At 43.5% G+C, this 20,672-nt stretch overlaps 1 protein-coding gene across 1 annotated transcript in view; it reads left to right on the top strand.

The window, feature by feature from the left end:
• The window catches only part of CLDN19 (claudin 19), a 196,576-nt gene extending 177,161 nt beyond the window's left edge, over positions 1 to 19,415 (top strand). The window contains exon 5 of the mRNA XM_078642992.1: positions 16,549 to 19,415. Within this exon, the coding sequence (XP_078499118.1) occupies positions 16,549 to 16,600 (52 nt within the window). The 3' untranslated portion in view covers positions 16,601 to 19,415. The remainder of the gene's footprint in view (positions 1 to 16,548) is intronic.
• The last annotated feature ends 1,257 nt before the right edge of the window (positions 19,416 to 20,672 follow it).

The following is a 20,672-nucleotide window of genomic DNA, read 5'->3' as shown; positions in this document are numbered from 1 at the left end:
AGCTTTTGGCTGTCACTTTTAATGTAAATCCATACACCTCTGTGGAAAGTATTTGCAGTCAGCTGCTGGTGAATTGATTCACCACCATGCCCAGGCCACAGGACAGCCACTGAAATTCAACTTAATTCTTCAAACATTGTCATTCGCACCAATAACTTTATAGCATTAGGGGGCACATGCATCAAAGCCTTTTGCGATCGCAAATAGTGCAATTAGCAAAAATCTGCCGTTTGCGATCGCAAAATTAGCTTATGGGATGCATCAAGGGTGAAGGCCCTCGCAATTTGAGAATTCGCAAATATTTGCAAGTTCTCAAATTGCGATTACATTTAAGGAATCGCATTTTGCGATTACTTAAATGCAATGCATGAAAGTTTTAAAATTAGCGATTTCGCAATTTGGGGGAGCAAATTACCATAGAGTTGAACTTCATGGTAATTTGCAAAAACTTTGAAAAATGCACTTTTGTGCATTTTTCAAAGTTTCATGTTGGGAACACACATGCCCTTAGTGCATGTGTGTGCACAACAAATGTGCGCTGATTAATTTCAGGGGTGCAACAGGGTGTCCGTTGGACACCCCTGCACCCTTGAAATTGCATTCTCAATTTGCGATTCGCTAATTGCTAATCGCAAATTGAGAATGTCTTCCCATTCATTCCTATGGGCCTCTAGGCCCATAGGAATGAATGGGGAGGTATTCCTTAATTGCGACTCGCAATTTGCGAGTCACAATTAAAGAATGTTTAGAAATCACACATTTTTCAGCGATTCCTTCATGCATAGGCTTTTGCGATTTCTTAATTGCGATTCCTTAAAAAGCGCAATTAAGAAATCGCAAAAGCCAACTATGATGCATGTGCCTGAAAGAGGATGAACGCACATCCAGCAAAAGGCATCATGATGAGAAACAGGCCATGCTCATTGGCTGACCAGAGGAAATCACCTATTAAAAGTAGACATATTATATAATGATACCATAATAGACCAAATTGCCCCAATTGCTCACTCTTTCATGGTGCAATCATGTAGATGAAATGCTCAAAAAAGATGTAGGTCAACGTAATGTTAGGGCCTCTTGCCTCAGAGCAAAATCAGCATTCTTCCCCAGTGTGACTCACAAAACAAAAAGGCTGAAAGCCTTCTAGAAGAGGGCTGTCCTGTGTGGTAGCAGCCACTCATATTGTGTAAGTGGTGAGACAGGGGCGTGGATGGGGGAACACAAACCCCAAAAAACAATTATAAATAAAAAAAATTGCACGTACCTTGCTCCTGATCCTCGCGTACCATGGGAACTGCTGTACACTGCGCACGACAGCACTGCTCATATGCTGATAATACTATTCCCAGTATATGAGCAGCACTGGGATTGGTCTGAGCGCCTCGGGTAAGGCTCAGACGTAGACTGGAAGCTTGTGTTGGTTTCTCCACCCAGCTATACAACACAGCTAGGTGGAGAAAGGTTAAGTGCTCTGGGGCCGTCCAAACCGTCATGTACACTTGGCAGTGCGTCAGTGTGGGTGGCCACGCCCCTCCCTCAGCAGAAGTTGCAGCCAGCAGGACGAAAAATACAATTATAATAAAAAAAACATGTATTATCATTTCACTTTTGTCCTTTACCCCTGCTGACTTTCAGCAGGTGGGTGACGCTCCTCCACCTGTATTAACCTTACATTATTTGTTCATTTATTGTCAATTTTCCTGGAAATACATCCTATAAAGTATGCTTTCTTCGAAGTTGATTAAGATCACCACCATATGAATGAAGCTTCTATCTCAGAGGAGCCGCCCCTGGTCCTGTGTATGCACATGAATCCTGTCTCATGTTGCACCTGATAGTGCCTTCCAGGTTTGTAAAATGCCTTTTGGGTTGTCATCTGCGCTGTTTTTTAAATGTCTGGGTGTCATCTGTTCAGAATAGAAAGGGGGCTGCCTGTGTACATTCTTAACCTTCGGAGTTTAAAGAGGACATAATGCTATTCTGGACAATGTGTATGGGAAAATAAAAAGTGAAAAAGTAGAACTCTCAGGAAGTATGGATTGTTTATATAAAAACATGTGAGCTGGAGAATTTCTGAAATTTAATTTCCAATAAAGTAATAACGCCATACCCCGATTAATTCTTGCTATAGTTGGAGATCCTCTATTCAAAGGCAGTAGCAACAACTCTCTGCCCCAGTGGCAGTGTGAGTTCTTTTTGTTTTCGTTATGTGTTTTTTACTGAGGATATATAGAACAAGAACACTTATAAAAACAGGTGTAACATTGTAATATAATGGTTACCAATCAAAGGTTTACAACTTGTAAGATATGGGAAGGACAATAAAAACCATGAAATAGGAAAGAAGATTCGTTTTATTTAAAAAGAAGGAGGAGATGGAAATGGAAGAAGAAAGAAGAGAGAAAGAAAGAAGAGAGTAGGAAAATATTGGGAAAAGAATTAAGAGGGAATGTACAAAAGAAAGAAATATAACTAGTTAAGGTAACGATGAGTGCAAGGCAGCCGCGGCCGGTAGTGGGAGTACCGGCCAGGCGGTGATGTGGGGAGGGGGAGGGGCAGGGTGGGGGGTAGTAATGTATGGATTACGGACTTTAACAGGTAAGTAAACATAAAAATAAATAAAACGAATTTCGTTGCTTGCACTGCATCGCATTTTGTGATGCAGTGCAAGCAACGAAATTCGTTTTATTTATTTTTATGTTTACTTACCTGTTAAAGTCCGTAATCCATACATTACTACCCCCCACCCTGCCCCTCCCCTCCCCACATCACCGCCCGGCCGGTACTCCCACTACCGCCCGCGGCTGGTGCAAGGATAGTAGATAAGTAGTAAAGGGTAACTATTATGACTCTGATTTAATTTCATGACATAATGATATTGAAGAGACAGTACATATTCTATGTTTGTCACAGATAAAATTCCACCATGTTAACTCAGATAACTTAGCATCTTCCCAACAGGAGACTATAACTTTAAAAGCAAATGCAATAAAAAAGATGTTCGAAATCAGCTGACATAGATCCTAGGATAACATTTTGACTGAGTAATGATATGTTACATTGAAATATCTTGAAACACTTTGATCAAATACTTTTCCAAAACTTAGATACCTCAGTAAAATAATAAACTAGATGCATTAAAGTACAATTGTAAGTGAAACATGAACAACATAGTTGGGAGGCAGACAAATCAAATTTAGAAATAGATTTTGGGTTAATAATGAGTCTATTATAAATAAAAAGTAGAAATTGGGTAATACGGGCTGTAGGGAAGTGCCCCTTTTTGCATGGTTACACCCCAGTTACTAGAAAAGATAAACATAAAGCTATTGTGGTTGTGAAATGGCGGTCCTAGAAGTCATTGTTGGAATTAAAAAATCAATCCCTATCCAGGTGGTTAAAGCTGAACTGGTTTTGAGTCACAGCAGTTGCTACGTGGCTTGTCTGCACGAATGTGGCCGCAGGTCACTATGTGATATGCAATTCATGATTTTTATGGTTCTGGGTTTCAAATATCAAAATCTGTTTGATGGCTGGTACAGTCTACTGGATATTTTGCACATTTTCCATTGTTATCTAAAACAATCAAAAGTTAAGTGAGTGTTACTTTGCCAATGATTAAAATGTACAGCCCTATGTGCTATTTACCAAAGTTAGAAAATAGTGTTCACAAATTGTGCTCCGCCCGTATGCAACCTGTTTGCAATGTACTAATAGGTTTTATTGTAAAATCTTCAATCATCGGTTTTGCAGAATGACTTGCTAAAAATATAATTACTAGGAATGTTACGATCCACTGAGATTGGCTACAAATTCACATGCGATGGCAAGCAAGAAGACAGCAGCTCACCATCTTTACCTTTGCTTTCCCATAATGGGGACATGTTCCCCTTTGTGCATCAGTTAACACCTCCTTTGAGGAGTCATCAACTTTTCCATGATTTGCAACCACAATTACCGTCACAAACTATTAATGCATCTCATTTCAATAGGCAATTAGGAAGGGACACTCTTTCACACCACTTCCTAATTGTAAATGCCCCTTACACACCCATTCCTAATTGCAATTCAGAATGAGTCTGTAAGCCCCTTTTGAAATTTGGAAATGTCTTTCTGAATCACAAAAGGGGCATAGTAAGTTGAAAAATATCATTTTGGGGTTGCAAACACTATTATTTTGGAAATTGCAGGGTTTTCAACCACAAAATCATTTCATCCATCTGGCCCCTCATTAGCAATCTTCTTTCCAGTGATCTATGTGATGTATACACACTCTGTAGCAAAAGGTTTGAGAAAAACTTGCATTTGAGTTTCATTCAATGCTGTATCAATAGACACAAGGTTCTGTAAATCCAGATGGGTGTTGTGCAGCTCCGGACAATGGAACAACGCACTGAATGAGCTTCCATTTTTCTTTTGTTTTATGCATAGAGAAAAATCTTTTCTGCTTTCAGTTGCAGCTCCTTGAGGGAGGTGGTGGGCGGGGGAAGCGCAGGGTGGGGGATAGTAAACTCTGGCACACGGCCGAACGGAGTTAAGTAAATAACTAAATAAATAAAACAAATTACATTGTGCGCGCTACAACGCCAAATGGCGATGCAGCACGCGCAATGAAATTCATTATATTTATTTATTTACATAACTCCGTTCGGCCGTATGCTCGTGTTTACTACCCCCCACCCTGGCCCTCCTCCGCCCTGCCCCACCGCCCGCATCACTCCCTCAAGGTGCCACCACTGTCTGCTTTGATTGCTTGAGTGCCCTTTGTACAATAATGCTACAAAAACAATTTAAATGCAAAATTCTGTTCGCTCATTTTTGCAGGTTTGTGAATGACTGACATCATGTCTTTCTCAAGAACATTGCAATAATGTAATACAATTATTTAAGCATATAATGTGGCAAAGTGAAGAAACAAAAACCAGGTTGTGACAAAGTACATTTAATGTACATAAATTATAATGAATTTTTCAATCAATCATAGCATTTGTAAAGCAAACTATTTACCCGTGAGGGTCTCAAGGCGCTGGGTGGTGGGGAATGCTGCTTCTGCTCGAAAAGCCAGGTCTTGAGGGAGTCTTCTGAAGGTCAGCAGGTCTTGGCTCTGCCGTAGGTTGGCGGCGAGGTGGGAGAATGATTTGCTACCTGAGGTCGCTCTTCGGATGCGGTGGACTGTGGCAAGAGCGAGGTCGACGTAGTGAAGCTGGCGGGTGGGGGTGTAAAAGCTGAGTCGGCTGTTGAGGTACGCTGGCCTGGTGTTGTGGAGTGCCTTGTGTGCATGGGTGAGGAGCTTGAAGGTTATCCTCTTGTCGACGGGGAGCCCGTGCAGGTCTCTCAGGTGGGATGCGATGTGGCTGCGGCGAGTGATGTCGAGGACCAGGCGTGCAGAGGCATTCTGGACGCGCTGAAGCCGTTTCAGGAGTTTAGCAGAGGCTCCTGCAAAGAGGGCGTTTCCGTAGTCCAACCTGCTGCTGACGAGGGCCTGGGTGACCGTTCTTCTCGTTTCGGTGGAGATCCACTTGTAGCTCTTGTGAAGCATGCAGAGGGTGTTGAAGCAGAAGGAAGAGACTGCATTGACCTGCTTAGTCATGGAGAGGGTGAATTTGAGGATGACCCCTAGGTTGCGTGCATGGTCGGTGAGTGTTGGAGCTGTTCCCAGTGCTGTCGGCCACCAGGAGTCATTCCAGGCTGAAGGGGTGGATCCGATTATGAGGACTTCCATCTTGTCCGAGTTCAGCTTCAGTCGGGTGTTCCTCATCCATTCGGCGACGGCCTTCACTCCTTTGTGGAGGTTGGTTTTGGCAGTGTGGGGGTCCTTGGTGAGGGAGAGGATCAGCTGTGTGTCGTTGGCGTAGGAGATGATGTTCAGGCCGTGCAGTCGGACGACGTTAACGAGCGGTGCCATGTAGATGTTGAACAGCGTTGGGCTGAGGGATGAGCCCTGGGGTACGCCACAGATGATCTCGGTGGCTTCGGAGCGGAACGGGGGGAGGCGGACGCTCTGTGTTCTGCCGGAGAGGAAAGAGGTGGTCGAGTCCAGGGCCTTCTCTTGGATCCTGGCGTCATGGCGGCGTGTTCGTAGTATGCAGTGTCGGACCTTGTCGAAGGCGGCTGACAGGTTCAGGAGGATGAGGGCCGTGGTTTCTCCGTTGTCTATCAGGGTCCTGATGTCATCGGTGGTGGCAATGAGGGCAGTCTCGGTACTGTGGTTGCTGCGGAACGCAGACTGGAACGGATCCAGGATGCTGTTCTCCTCGAGGTAGCGGGTCAGTTGTTTGTTGACGGTCTTTTCGATGACCTTCGCTGGGAACGGGAGCAGGGAGATGGGCCGGAAGTTCTTGAGGTCCTTGGGGTCCGCCTTGGGTTTCTTAGGTAAGGCGTTGATCTCGGGGTGCTTACAGCTTTCCACGAAGGTTGCTGTCTCGAAGGAGATGGTGATGGCTTTCCAGAGGTGGGGTGCGATGGCGGTGCTGATTTTGTTGAAGATGTGGTGTGGGCATGGGTCTGACGGAGATCCGGAGTGGATGGTGTTCATGATCTTGATGGTGTCGTCGTCCTTGATGTTGGTCCAGGCAGTTGGTGTGGATTGTGGTCGTGGGGGCTCTGGTCTCAGAGTTTTTCATGGCGGTCGTGGCATTAAAGCTGTCATGGATGTCTGCGATCTTGCGATGGAAGAAGGTGGCGAGCGAGTTGTACAGGTCTTGCGAAGGTGGGAAGTCGTTGGTGTTGGAGCTGGGGTTGGAGAGTTCCTTCACAATGTTGAAGAGCTCTTTGCTGTTGTGTGCGTTGTTGTCTAGGCGGTCTTTGAAGAAGGCCCTTTTGGCTGATTTGATGGTGTCTGCGGGTGGCGTTCTCGTGGGCTGCGAAGCTGTCTGGTGTTCGTTCACGTAGCAACTTCTTCTCCAGCTTTTGGCAGGTTTGCTTGGAGGCCTGGAGGTCTTCAGTGAACCAGCTGGATTTCTTGCTTGTGTAGCTGTTGGAGGATTTCTTGAACGGGGCGAGGGTGTTGACACAGTCGTCGATCCACTGTCTGAAGGTGCGAGTGGCGTTGTCGGCGTCAGTAGGGTCGGCGGGTGGGCTTTGGGCGAGGGTGGTGGTGAGCAGGTCTTCTGTGACTTTGCTCCAGCAGCAGCGAGGCATCTGTTGGGTGCAGTGGTGCGTGCTGGGTTTCCGGAAAGTGAAGTGGATGCTGCGATGGTCGGTCCAGTGGAGTTCGGTGGTGTGGTTGAAGGAGACGTGGGGGCTTGTGGAGAAGATGGGGTCGAGCGTGTGGCAGACGGAGTGAGTGGGTGTAGTGACGAGTTGTCTGAGTCTGAGGTTGGCTAGGTTGTCGATCAGGGGGGTGGAGTTGCTGTTGTTGTTGTTCTCAAGGTGGAAGTTCAGGTCCCGGAGGAGGATGTAGTCCGTGGAGGTGAAGGCGTGTGAGCTAACGAACTCGGTGATGGAGTCCCTGAACTGTGTTCGAGGTCCAGGGGGTCTGTAGATGACTTTTCCTCTGAGGGTGGTGTTGGGGTCGGTGTGGGTTTGGAAGTGCCGGTGTTTGGCGGTGCTGAGGGTGTCGTCGGTGCTGTTCGAGACTCTGAGGGTGTTCCTGTGGACGATGGCGAATCCTCCTCCTACTCCGTTGGTGCGGTCCCTGCGGGAGATCTTGTAGCCTTCCGGGATGGCTATGGCAATGTCAGGTGCCGAGAAGGGTTTCAGCCAGGTCTCCGTCAGAAAGGCGACGTCGGCGGAGGTTGAGTCGAGAAGGTCCCAGAGTTCAACAGCGTGTTTGTGGGCGGAGAAGGTGTTGAGAAGGATGCAGCTGAGGTAGTTGGGTTCTTTCCTGGTCGTGGTTTGGCGAGTCGTGTGATGGTGAAGCTGCAGTCCCGGCAGGAGAAGGGTCCTTGGATGCGCTTCGGGTGGCCAGGCAGCAAGCGTGTTCTCGTCTGGTGTTGAGTGCGTGGAGGGTGTTGGCGTTGAAGTGGCGTTGGGAATCGTGGCGGCAAGGGGTTCTGGCGCTGCGCAGTCCAGGCGTGGATTGGCGGAGACGGGCTTGCCCTCTGCGCACCTTCGGAGCGTCAGTGGCGCGCCCACACAGTGGCCGCCATAAGAAGGGGAGGTGGGAGGGAGGAGCAGCTTGGAGGCAGGAGCGGGCAAGTGGGAGAGCGTGGGGGGGAAGGGCCACAGGGGACTTAGCCAGGGACAGACTAATTTGCATATAGCCAGGTTCTGAACTGGGATGGTGCAGTGAGCTAAAAAACGGTGATGGATCAAGCCCTGATCTGTTGACTGGGTAGGAGTGTTCTGATTAACTCAGATACTCTGTCCATCACCACCCCTTTTTGAAATTACAGGGGACTTAGCAGCAGGAACTGGAGAGAAGAACGGCCGGGATACAGAAAAGAAAAGTGCACAGTAATGGCACAGCTGGGAAGGGGCCCCAAGGGCAAAACACACAGTGAGCTTACAAAAAATACAAATTACAATAAAAATAAAAATACAGGAAACACGAGCAAGAGCAGGGAGGGGCACGAACCCCTGACAGCAGCAGCGGCGGCAGCTGGGCTAAGGCACGGGCACACAGGCGGCGCTGTGTGGTGTGGGGAGTGACCTACCAAGGTCAAGGGTCGCTGTGCAGGCTATTGGTTTCATTCTGAATAATTTTAAAAATTGTTAATGTGTTTTGTGGATGATGTAGTCAGACTTCTTTTATACTGCTGTTATAATGCTGTTTTATAATAGTTTATTGAATATAAGAATTCATTGATTGAGTTGAAAAAAATGTAATGTTCCGGCAAATCTCTCTTTCAAAAATGGAGATTTAAAATATTGAGAATTAAAAATTTAAATATCGAGGATACAATTTTAATCAATGTTTATAATATTATGCTCAAACTTCTAATAGCAATTATGGCTAAAGCCCTAGCACAAAGGAGCACTCTGAAGGACTCTTAAATTCTATGTCAGTATAAAAGTTGGAAAACATGGTAAGTGCTTTTAAGAATCCCATATCAGGTCTAGGATCAAAGGCCAAAAGGGGCAGTGATTGAACCTCACCCTCCTAAGTTTGGCCTTCTGAAGCAAGTGTGTTAATTAATAGAGTAAGCAGGATCTGCTACATGATCTTTAGTAAATCACATCTAGTCACAAACCAAATATTATCATGCTTCCAGGGGGTGCCTTTTTTATTCATTCTCATGTAGATGAATAACACCCACCAAACATAATAATCTAGATAGGTCAACAGATCTGCAACAGGACCACCAACACTACCCAATAATTCCAGTTAATTTAGACAAATCTCTTGGGTGATGCTCAAGCCAAATAACCCTATTTGCATGTAAGCAACTTTGCTAGACCTATGGCCACACCCAACAAAGTACTAATAGATCCAATCATCAACAACAGAATATCGAATAGCTCAAACTGCCTGCTACTTGCCACTACTTCAAAACAGCACCAGACTCCAGTCTGCAATGGAATCCTTGAATCCAGGAAGAAAAGATTCTGAACTTAATTGATGGTGCCGTGCCATTGCAATTGCAGAATGTGCACCATATGAATGTATATAACATAACGTAATGTAATCTTTCCTACTCTCAACATCCATCTAATGTGAAGATCTATGAATAATTAGAATATTGGAATGCTGAGAGGACTAATAGAGACAAAAGAGCAGCAGTGGATCATACACTTTTGTATAGGCCAGGGCCGTCTTAACAGCAGTATAGGCCCCGGGTAAAAGCAGTGCACTGGGTCCTGCCGGCACAACCACTCACAGGAATAACAATGTTTAACAAAACATTTGTGTTAAACTCTGGTATGCAGGTGGCCACTATACTGGTGAGGCCCCGGGCAATTGCCCAGCATGCCTATGCGTTAAGACGTAAATGATAAGGTAAGGGGTGCCTTCAAGGGAATTTATTTCTGATGATTATTCAAATTGAATGGGCTCAGTTCTGAGGACAATTCAATGGTCCCATGATTGAAAATTGAATCAAAGAGTCAATTTCTTCAAGTTATGTAAACATTTCAAAATGTAAATACGCACAATCTTAAGGAACAAATAAAACGGGTGTATATGAAAATATTGAGTTTATCACAAAGAAAATAAGGCAAAAATACATACAAATATAAAAACAGAACCACAGGAATATCTGTAATAAATCAATATATAACACTGTGGGCTCTGAAAACACCTTTCCTTTCTATCAAACTTAAAACTTGATTAGTATTAGGAAAACGTACCGCCTTTTCTTTGATTCAATTTTCAATCAGGGGACCATTGAATTGTCCTCAGAACTGAGCCCATTCAATTTGAATAATCATCAGAAATAAATTCCCTTGAAGGCACCCCTTACCTTATCATTTACGTTTTGCCCAAGCCCTCAAGGGTAGTTTGGGTTGCTCACTTGTATAGACCATGTGTTAAGACGGCACTGGTATAGGCACACTCCAGGCAACATTGGGATGCCCTAATTTACAGCCTCTTAGGCCTTCTCTGTCTCCTGCATCTATATAGAATTTGGGGATCACACACGCGATAGAGAAGGAGACAGGAGTGTGGGTGAATGCATACAGCGAGTCTTCACTCCTCCTGTGCTGCACAGTATCACTGGAACTGTAGAAGGAAAAAAGGGGGTAGGAATTTCCTCTTGGCTCCTGTGTCTCCCTCAGCTGGTCCTGCTGTCCGTGTTTGACTGTTATTGCTGTGGTCGTGCATGTAGCAGGAACTACATACACACCTGGAGCTGTGAAAGGCTCAAAAACGTCATAGTCGCTGGGGGTTTGAAGTCCCATGTACTTCCAGAGAGGTTTTTTTTATGAGCACATTACCCATTCGTGGGGCAAATATTTTTCTAGACTTTTTGATAGCCTTCCATAGTGGTCTATACTGGCAATTAAAGTTCTGCTCCCTTGTTATTGGCTCGCAGACTTAGACCTATGACACTAGAACAAGCCTTTAATGGCCAGTATAGTGCACTATGACAGGCTATAAATTTATAATATGTATTTATTTAGCAACAATGTCTGACTATATGTAAATTATGTTCACTTCAATATCTCACCTACTCCATTGGGAAGGTTCTGGGTTTTACATTTATTGAAAATGCCACCATCAGGACAACATATTTGTAATTTACTGCATGCTTAGATACAATCGTTTGGGTTCACCCCAGTGGTCTGGGGAATAGGGAACTCAGAGCAGCTAGGCACTTCTTGTAGAAAGAATTACCTGTTGTGCTAGGAACCTCAGGAACCAACAACTGCAAGCTCCCTCCAGGTCAAGATCCTCCTCCTTAGGGAGATCAATTAGGAATGAACAGCTTTGAATTGATGATCCAATTTCAGCTCTTTCATACCCACTTTGCCCAGATCACTGGCAGTGCACAGGCCGACTCATCCAATTTGTAAATGTATTTACACCTAACCAAATATTCAGGGATAGTGATGAGTGTTTTAATATTGTAAAATAGTTTTAATATTGTTACACAACAGGTGTGCACTATTGCTACTGCAAAATCTCTGTGATACCCTATCATTTGTCATATGTAAGTTCCTGTTTTGGTCTAAAAGAAACTTTTTTATGAATATTACATGACACATAAAAACATTTCTCTGCAAAATGGCTGTTATAGACTCCTTACACATCAACGACATTAAAAATAGATTAAATTAAACAGTATTTAAAACAATATTTAAAATAATCAGTTTAGGAATTATTCAAGGTCATCAGGGCAAGACTCGCAGAACAGACCTGGCTCTATAAGGTGGCTCCCTTAAAGGCTGGGGCCCGGGGCCAGAGCCCACTTTGCCCATGCCTTAAAACGTCTCTAGGTGAAACATTTTGATTCTATCAGTCAACACCACCACTGTCCATTATATTAATGGACAAAACAGTGTGGGGTTATGGACCTTAAGTTGGGAAGTGATTTGCTTATGGAAGGGGGTCCATTGACGGGGAATCTTCATGGTAACAGCTGACATATCAGGTGCACTCAATGTTCGGGTGGATGCTCTCAATCATCTGTCACTGGAAGACCAGGAGTGTTGATTGCATCTCGAAGTAACGTAGTTAATCTTCTCCAGTGTGAGGTTTCCATTCATCAGTATTTTCCTCATGGCTCATAGCAGGGAGTGTTCTTCTCTAGGTTCACCACCAATTCCGCTTCTGCCAAAAGTACTACGAAAGGTGTGGGAGGATCGTGAACAGCTCATTCTGATTGCTCTTGTCTGAGCACCAATGATTTGGTACTACGATTTGTTTGCATTCAGCACTCTGTCACTCCTTCCTCTCCTGGTAGACTAGTTCTGGTAAGAGGGTGGCCACATCCTCCACCACTATCCCCAAATGCTGCAACAACTTGCTTGGAAGTTAAGCAGTGCAAGCTGGAGTCCCTTTGTATTCCTGATAAAGTTACAGATATCATTTTGGTGGGTAGGAAGCCCTATATCATATCAGTCTATGCAGGCCCCTTGAAAAAGTTAGTTCAGTGGTGAGAGTAGGAAGACCTCAACCCCTTTATATCTCACCTTTCTTACGTCTTGTGGTTTGTTCTTTTCCTTGCACAGCAGGGTCTGGCAATGGCTGCATTTAAGAACTATCTGGCCGCGCTGCCTGCCTTCATGTGCCTCCCTGATCAATTTTCATTGTTTAGATCACCACTAATGGTGCATCTTCTGAAAGGTTTGCATTACTTGTTTCTTACCATTCCTTTTATTGTTTCTAAGTGAGATTTGAATCTATTTTTTACTATCTTGATGGGATCCGATTCGAGCTGATGCACAGTTACCCAGTTTGACTTCTTGCCATGGGAAATAGTTTTTTTTTATGGCAATTACTTCAGGTCCTCTCAGTTTGTCCACCTTTCAGTTTTATATGATGATAAGTTAGTGCTTTCCACTTGCTCATCCTTCCTACCCAAGGTTGTTCCTGCATTTCATATGGTCCAGTCTATTGCTCTTCATTCTTTCTTTTCTCCTCCACATCCAACTAGTGGATGCAGAGACTGGACCCCAGGCATGGGGTTTCCTGCTACATTGACTGCCCTAATCAGGACAGAGTGGAGGATGAGCCCTTTGTGACCTTCATTGAAGCTAAGAAAGGCACAGCGGGGACCAAAGGCACCATTGTGCCATCCTTTGTATTAAGCTTTGGTCTGCCTTAACCTAGAAAGATACCCCAGAGGGTAGTATAGCCCTCCAGGGGGTGCCCCACAGTTCTCTCCAGAGGCGTTGCAGTTGCAGACATCTGTTTGGCAGCTCCATGATCATCTTTGCACACTTTTGTCAAGCACTTCTACCACTCTTTTCAGGCATGTAGTGACAGGTGCTTAATGCTGTATTACATGACTCCTCTGGTTAACCAGAATCACCCAATTCCACATCCCAGGGTGGTATTGTTTTGGGACTCTTTCATAAAGTAAGGAATCTGCAGAAGATGTCACATAAGGACACTTCAGTAATGTCTGGTGGATACAAATTCTTCCCACAGGTTCCTCCCTGCCCCCCTCCTCCCTGGATGAGTTCGTGCTGCAACTGATGAGACTCCAAATATGCAGATATGTAATATTTGAATTTGACGGTTTTGTTGCTCTCATATGTCATGTCTGGTCACTTCGATGGGGCACTGAAAAATTATCAGGAACAGATGCCAGTGCACCAACTCATGCCTAATATACTCTAGAGTAACTTTGTCCAAAGGTGGAGTTGCGATTTAAGTCTCATGGGTGCACTCAGCAATGCTGCAGGGATATTACTGGAGAACATATTTCCCAAGCAAATCAGAAGCCTAGAAAGATAATTCATATACTGAGAAATCTGCTGGACCAGAAATATTGTTACCAAAGGTATGTAAACTTCTTCTTTCGTTCTCTGTCCCTTTGCTTACCCACTGAATGTATTTGTCTTGCTTCTACTCCTATTATTCATTCAGAAAGTATTTCATGTATCTTTCATGCATGATTACAAGTTATTATGTTAAATATGTGCCTGCTGAATCCTTGTTTTTATGAAGCTCTCTCTTTGTCTGATAATGACTTTCACATGCCTCAAATAAAAGTTATTGTCAGCGACTGTATACTCGAGTTGTACATATTTCCAGCTCTCATCTGTCCCCAGTAACAGGTACCTTCAATTCCTATAGGCTCTAAGCAATAGGTGTGGGCAATTCCGACATGCTCCCATGAATAGATATTTCTAACTACCATTCGACCTATCGTCTTGTATTTCTAGTTATTACATTACCCAAGCACAGTAAGAGGCACAGAACATTACTACAACTACTGACTACCAGTAAATGGGCATTTCAGTACTCCCATATCAGTAATAGTTATGTTTTGCATTACCCCAGTAGTTGGATCTGCTAGGTCCCATATTATGGCGTTAAGAGGTTAATGCTTACTATTAAGTGCCCCCTAAACTTGCGCTACCATGTTTCAGATGCCGCTAGCCTATTTTTCATCATCTGCCATTGACTCAGAACAAGAGAGAAAGGCAGAAAAGGGGTAACGAAGGAGTAACAGAAAAAGAGAAACAGTGACAAAGGGAGAAAGCATGAATACAAAATAATCTACAAGAGTAAGATTAAGAGACAGGAGCTGTAGGGTCGTGGATAAAAGAGGAATGAGGTGGATTCAAGACTAGACAGCCTTGATACCCGGCAACACTGACATACTGCAGCACCAGAAAACATATGGAAAAAATAATTGGGCCCCAGCACTTGCAGTTTTACAAACAAGGCACTTCATGTGTCTGACTTCCCCAATCTCCCTAGCTTGCCAGAGGCAGTGGTTACTTGGTAATATGTCCTGCCCTCTATGAGCCACAAACTCAGTGATAGTCATGAAACAGTAACATTGACCACAAAAATCATGTCAGTAGACTCCACGCCTTGATTTGAAGGATATGTCATGACTATTGGGGTTGCAAGTGCTCTGCTTGCAGAGTTAGGGCTCATGTAACATCTTTGGTCATGCCAAGGTGAACCTCTTAGCTTGCCACACTGTGGAATGGTGTGCCACTTGTTCTTGCAACCTGTGTGGAACGTTTGTTCCCTAAGTGCCCTAAGTGCGTCGGGTATGCCCAGGTGTGGCTCCCGGCCTCACTGTGCCGCTGGATTCAAGTTATCCTGGCTGATGAGGGAGAAACCCTGAAACCAGACCTAGGATGCTTGTTTCTGGTCCAGGGAGGACTTGGCTTGGCAGTGCGGTTGGACTATTCCCATGAGGCACAGGGTCAAGACTGATTTGCTTATGGCCTGGTCGAAACTGGGATGGCATGGTGAGCAAAAGAATGATGGATTTAACCCAGACCTCTTGACTGGGGGGTGAATGCTCTGATTTGTTTTGCATTCCTTTTGCTTTTCCACCCATGCATGTGCCTTCAAACATATTTAGTGGGTTACACTCTGGGCCGGACTGGCCCTAGTGGGCACCGGGCGTTTCCCAGGTGGGCCACCAGGGAGGGGGCCATTTTGTTACAGTGCCGTTTTTGCAGCATAGCTGCAATATCAGCCTCTGTAACAAAATTGGCCGAAACTGGCCCTCGCAACCAGCTCAGCTGCACCCCCAACCCCCGAGCACTTTGGCTGGGCCGGTTTTGGTTCCCAGTCCGGCCCTCGTTACACTGCTTTTGGTGTGTATGTTGCTCACTCGTGGTACATGTTGCATGTGCGTGGAAATTTCTTGATATGCAAGAGACACATACAGGTGTAATTACAACCCACATTTTTTTGTCTTGTGGAGTGCCTTAATGCAGGGATGTTTGCACATTTAGATCATATTTTCCACACATATTTTCTATGAATGGTAAGAGGTCGGAAGCAATCTGAGATGTGTGAGGGTTTGTGCACAGGTCTCCGTGATTTAACAATATTACTTTTTCACACAGGTGCCTCTGCACATAGGTTGATTGAATATTTTGCTAAGATTTAATTGTCTTAAAAAACTTAACCGATCATGGTAACGAGACAGGAAAATCTTTCATACATGTGGGATTTAAAAAAAAATTTAAACTAAAATTGTAAATAAAGAAAGTGTAAGGAAAAAAGAACTGTATACATGATTGGGTAAACATTTGCTTCACTGTACAAAATATTGTCCTTGATATTTTATTCAATAAGAAAGTTACACTAGGAAAGATGACGATTTGGCCTTTGGGTTTGCATATTAGAAGGATTCTCCCCTACAAAGATGGAGGAGTCCCACATATATATTAAAAATAGAAGTGACAATATATTTCCATTTATGTACTGTACTGCACCGTAAGACCCCCTCATGGTGGCATCGGCTATAAGAAGGAACGCTTGACATATGGTAGACAGCACAAATCCAGGCAAAAATCATAAAATAAAGGGGAATGTGAGACTCTGAGTGGAAATGAGCAATGTCATCTAATTGCTCATGCACATAAGCTTGTTTCTATGAATAATAAGGACACACACAAGCCATAAAAGTAATATTTCTTATTTTTTTCATAATTCACCTGTCAATAGTTGCCATGCTCGTCAACTTATATTTTCTGTGTAACATCGAAATAACTCCACTCTTTCTTTTTTAATTTCAGGCCCATCGTAAAAGCAGCCTCGACCGTGAGAGGGGAGCAGCAATACTTGTAGTTTGCTCTCCGCAGAAATGTCAAAATGTAAATTGGAACAGCAAAAAATATTCACAGTGACCATAACCAATGGTGTTTCTTTTTTAAAGTGAATTAACTGTGTATTTTTTAAATGTTGTGTAACCTAAATTAATGTTGACTTTTGTGAAGTATTTTTAGAGTACTAGTACACTGCTTACCGTCGCTTTTTTCTAATACAGTGAGTGAATCTTGTATAGTGATTCTTATAATTTATTCTGTATATGCCATTTCACCAACAAGTAAAATTGCCGAAGTATAGTTTGTTTTCATCTAAAGGTGACTATATTTTTACCCGCATTTTTTGTCATTTAAAATACGGTACAAGCCATTGTAAATCGTCTTCCAAAAAGTACTTCAAATAAAAACAAACGTTTTGGTTGATTTTCTTTTATTTAGTAGAACAAGGGCAACACCATTCCAATCTTTCGTATGTAGCGAATAAAAGAAATGTTTAAAACTATTTTTAAAAAGTATTAAAAGCAACAATTGGAAATTTTAAAATGTAAGGTAACCTCTGGAATTGCTTTTACCTGATTTCTATCTCATAAAAAACTCAAAATCAAGACCAGAATCTAAGAAACATCTTGATAAACTTCCCTAGTGGTTTTTGCTCTTCATTTATGGTCTCCGTACACTTATTCTATTGTTCGACTCCCTCAACTTTGGTTAGCGCTGGTTCAATCAGCTGTTTACCAAAACTTACTATTATCTCTACTTGACTATTACATTTACCAGTGGTTTACTTTGACCTATCACTACGGCAACATTGTTGTAAAGTCCAAATTGACTAGTACTGGAATTAGAATAAAAAGTCTACAAAGTTGAATTAAAGGGTTGCAATAACGGCCAGGTTGAAGTGAATATTAGGCTCAAGTAAGACTAATTCAAAGTACTGGCAACCAGGCTTCATCAAATACCTCGGGGTCGAATTTGGTAGCACTCTTGCTGAAACCCTTCAACGTAACAAAAAAACTACCTTGGATAAAATCAAAACGCAACTGGATGGGTGGTCCCCCCGCTTCATTACCTGGTGGGGAAGAATCGAGACCATCAAAATGATGATCTCCCCTCTAGTCAATTATCTAATCACCATGCTGCCCCTCACGCTATCCCCGAAATTTCATCACAAAGTAGACGCCGCACTCACAAACTTTCTTTGGAGAGGGAAAAAATCACTAATTAGTTTAAAGAAACTTCGCCTAGACAAGTCTGCAGGTGGAGTCAATCTGGCGGACTTCAAAAGATACCAAACTGCGTTTCTTGCCAAACAGGGCTCCTACTGGCTATCACCACCAGAGGGCTACTCCCCCGTGTGGCTTGAGATAGAGAAGGCCCTCCTTGGGAATGTCGCCCCAGCGACTGTCCTGTTCGCTAAATTAAATTCAATCCCCTGCTCGAGACCTATTTTTCTAAATACAAGATTAGCCCTTCTAAAAGTGGATAAGCTACTTAATGCCTCCATCTTCACGCTGGGAATCAATAAGGCATAACCCTACTGTGCTCTACAAAGGCAAACCATTATATAATCACCTCTGGGTAGAAAAAGGCATTTTTTTCCCACACCAATTATATGAAGGGACATAACCCCTCTCGTTCAAAGATCTTCAATCTAAATATAATCTTAACTCACTTGAGTTCTATACCTTCCTATACATAAAAACAGCGATCACCAAAGCGAATCTCTCTCCTAACCCCCCCTCCCTTCCGGCCTACCTCACCAGATTAAACAGGCTAGGCCAGCAAGTGTCATGGATCTATAAACTCCTACGCCCACAGCATTTCAATCTCACTGATCATGTTAAACAGTTCTGGACATCATGCTCTTCCTTCCCCATCTCCGACATGGATTGGGCCAAAGCCTGGGATTCCTGTATGCATCCCAAAATCAGCCCCACACTATCCCAAACTAAATTCTGGCTTCTTCATAAACCCTTTTGGACGCCGGCGCGTCTTTTTGCCCACAACATTAGGTTTGACGCTTTCTGCTGGAACTGTAACTGTGCAGAGGGTGACCTTGACCACCTTATCCTCCAATGTGAATGTGTTACCCCATTCTGGGATAAAGTCTTTGAATTTACTGATAAGGTATTTTCTTTCTCCCCACCCAGGGAACTACCCTACCTAGTCTTTCGGTTTCTCAAAGCCAAATCCCTCAAAGACAATTATAGGGCCTTACTTGACCTTCTACTCACGGCTGCCGTGAAGGTGGTCCTCAATAATTGGCAGGATACCCGGAAAGCTAACTATGCCTGTTGGTTAAACTGGGTACTTAGTCTCCGTGGCGCCGACAATACGGCTCTTATGCAATCCCCTTGGCGCCCCCCGCATAGGGGCTTGTGGATCACCCTTGACAACTATTTTAGTGCCCACAAGCCCCCATGAACCAACCCCTCGCTTCCCTGACCAACTGTTCGTCACCCTGACCTCACATGCCTACATTTTTCCTTGGCTGGATTCGCCTACCTGCATAACTGAACACACTGCAGCTCACTTTCTTTCATGACAACATCTGTGGACCAATCGTGCGATACTACGGCTGACTCCGTCACTCTATATGCTGTCTTATGTATGTTCTTCTTTTATTTTAGTAGCTTGTGTTGTATCATTTAGTGGTATGTTTACATTCTGGTATTTATCATCTTCCATTTCAGCCCTCATCCAATTATTCCACATCAATCGTATGTCTTAGAACCTATTGCTATCTAATGTATGTACCACATTTGAACGACTGTCATCATTCATTTTATTTTGTTGTTCTCTTTTATGTCTGAAACTTCCAATAAAAACTTTTGAAATTCAAAGTACTGAGGTTGATATATTGACATAAACGTATGCACACAACATTTCCAAGATTCCAAATAGCAGAAAGAACTTGCAGAACAAGTAATACATCAGAGCTTGATGGAAAGAGTGCAAACTTTATTCTAATGTCAGGTGGACGTTTACGTGACCATTGCCAGATTTGTTGCATTGTAGTGTTCCAGCAGTTTCCCTAAAGCACTGAAGCTGGACTCTTGTGTTCTCAAAGACATTTGAAAAACATTTTGTCTCTCGTCCTCACCATAGACCTTACTTTGTGAGAGTCGGTTCACATACAGAAGACCGACAACCCAACTTTGTGTGTCCCTCGCCCAGAGAAGGGCTATATTTATACCCGACCTCTCACACAGAGGAGCCTGTTTGAATATTGTGAATATTGTATTGAAGGACATACTTATTGCTGTAGCTGGATGTGGGTTACTCTTTGTTTTTTTTCTCTAAACAAAGCTGCACCATTGCAGGCTTCTTTGCCTTCATCTAGTTGTTAGCCTCTTCTAGGGGACTACCAAGATCAAAAAAATATAAACGAAAATCTCTTGCAGGGCATTATGGGACGCTCCTTGGTGGAGCAGTGAATAATAAAGGAGAGGCTCCTGCTGCTCATCTAATATTCATTTTATTAGTTATATTTTTGAGTGCCCACCTTGGGCACGCACACAATTTTTTATGTTGGGACTGTGGAGGAAGCTGCAGGGCCCTGCTGCCAAGTTACCATTGCGACGGGAGCAGGCCACTTTGTTATTTTATGGTGGGTGCCCCTGTGCATACCTTGGGCACCCACATGCTTGAGTTCATTGGGGGCTATACAATAAACTCTTATAGAAATACAAATAAGCAAAGCATGGCAACTATGGCATTCTAAAAAGTGTGAAATTTGTTTAGTATACACAAATTAAAAAAATTCTATACTATTCATACAGTGTGTGCCTACAAACTAGACAAAGCACATTGTTCCTACAATACAGCACAAATATTGATAGCAATACTAAAAACTACGTCGGGACCATTATTTATCATAAAAAGTAAAGATGACCATATTAAAAAGATCTTGCCTATGCAAGCCTAGTATAATATCCAACTGTAATTGCAATATGAAAGTGGTTCATGAAAAATGAAGTGACTTTATGTCCTCTAATTCCATACTTCCATAATACAGGACAAGCAGTCTTTTCTCTTATTATTACTTGTAAAACTCACTAACATCTTGCAGGTATAAAATTGGAATACAAATA

The sequence above is a fragment of the Lissotriton helveticus genome, chromosome 5_1 (assembly GCF_964261635.1).
Source record: "Lissotriton helveticus chromosome 5_1, aLisHel1.1, whole genome shotgun sequence".
Classification (NCBI taxonomy): domain Eukaryota; kingdom Metazoa; phylum Chordata; class Amphibia; order Caudata; family Salamandridae; genus Lissotriton; species Lissotriton helveticus.
Note: the sequence above shows the minus strand (reverse complement) of the source record. Positions and strands in the feature narration are given on the sequence as shown.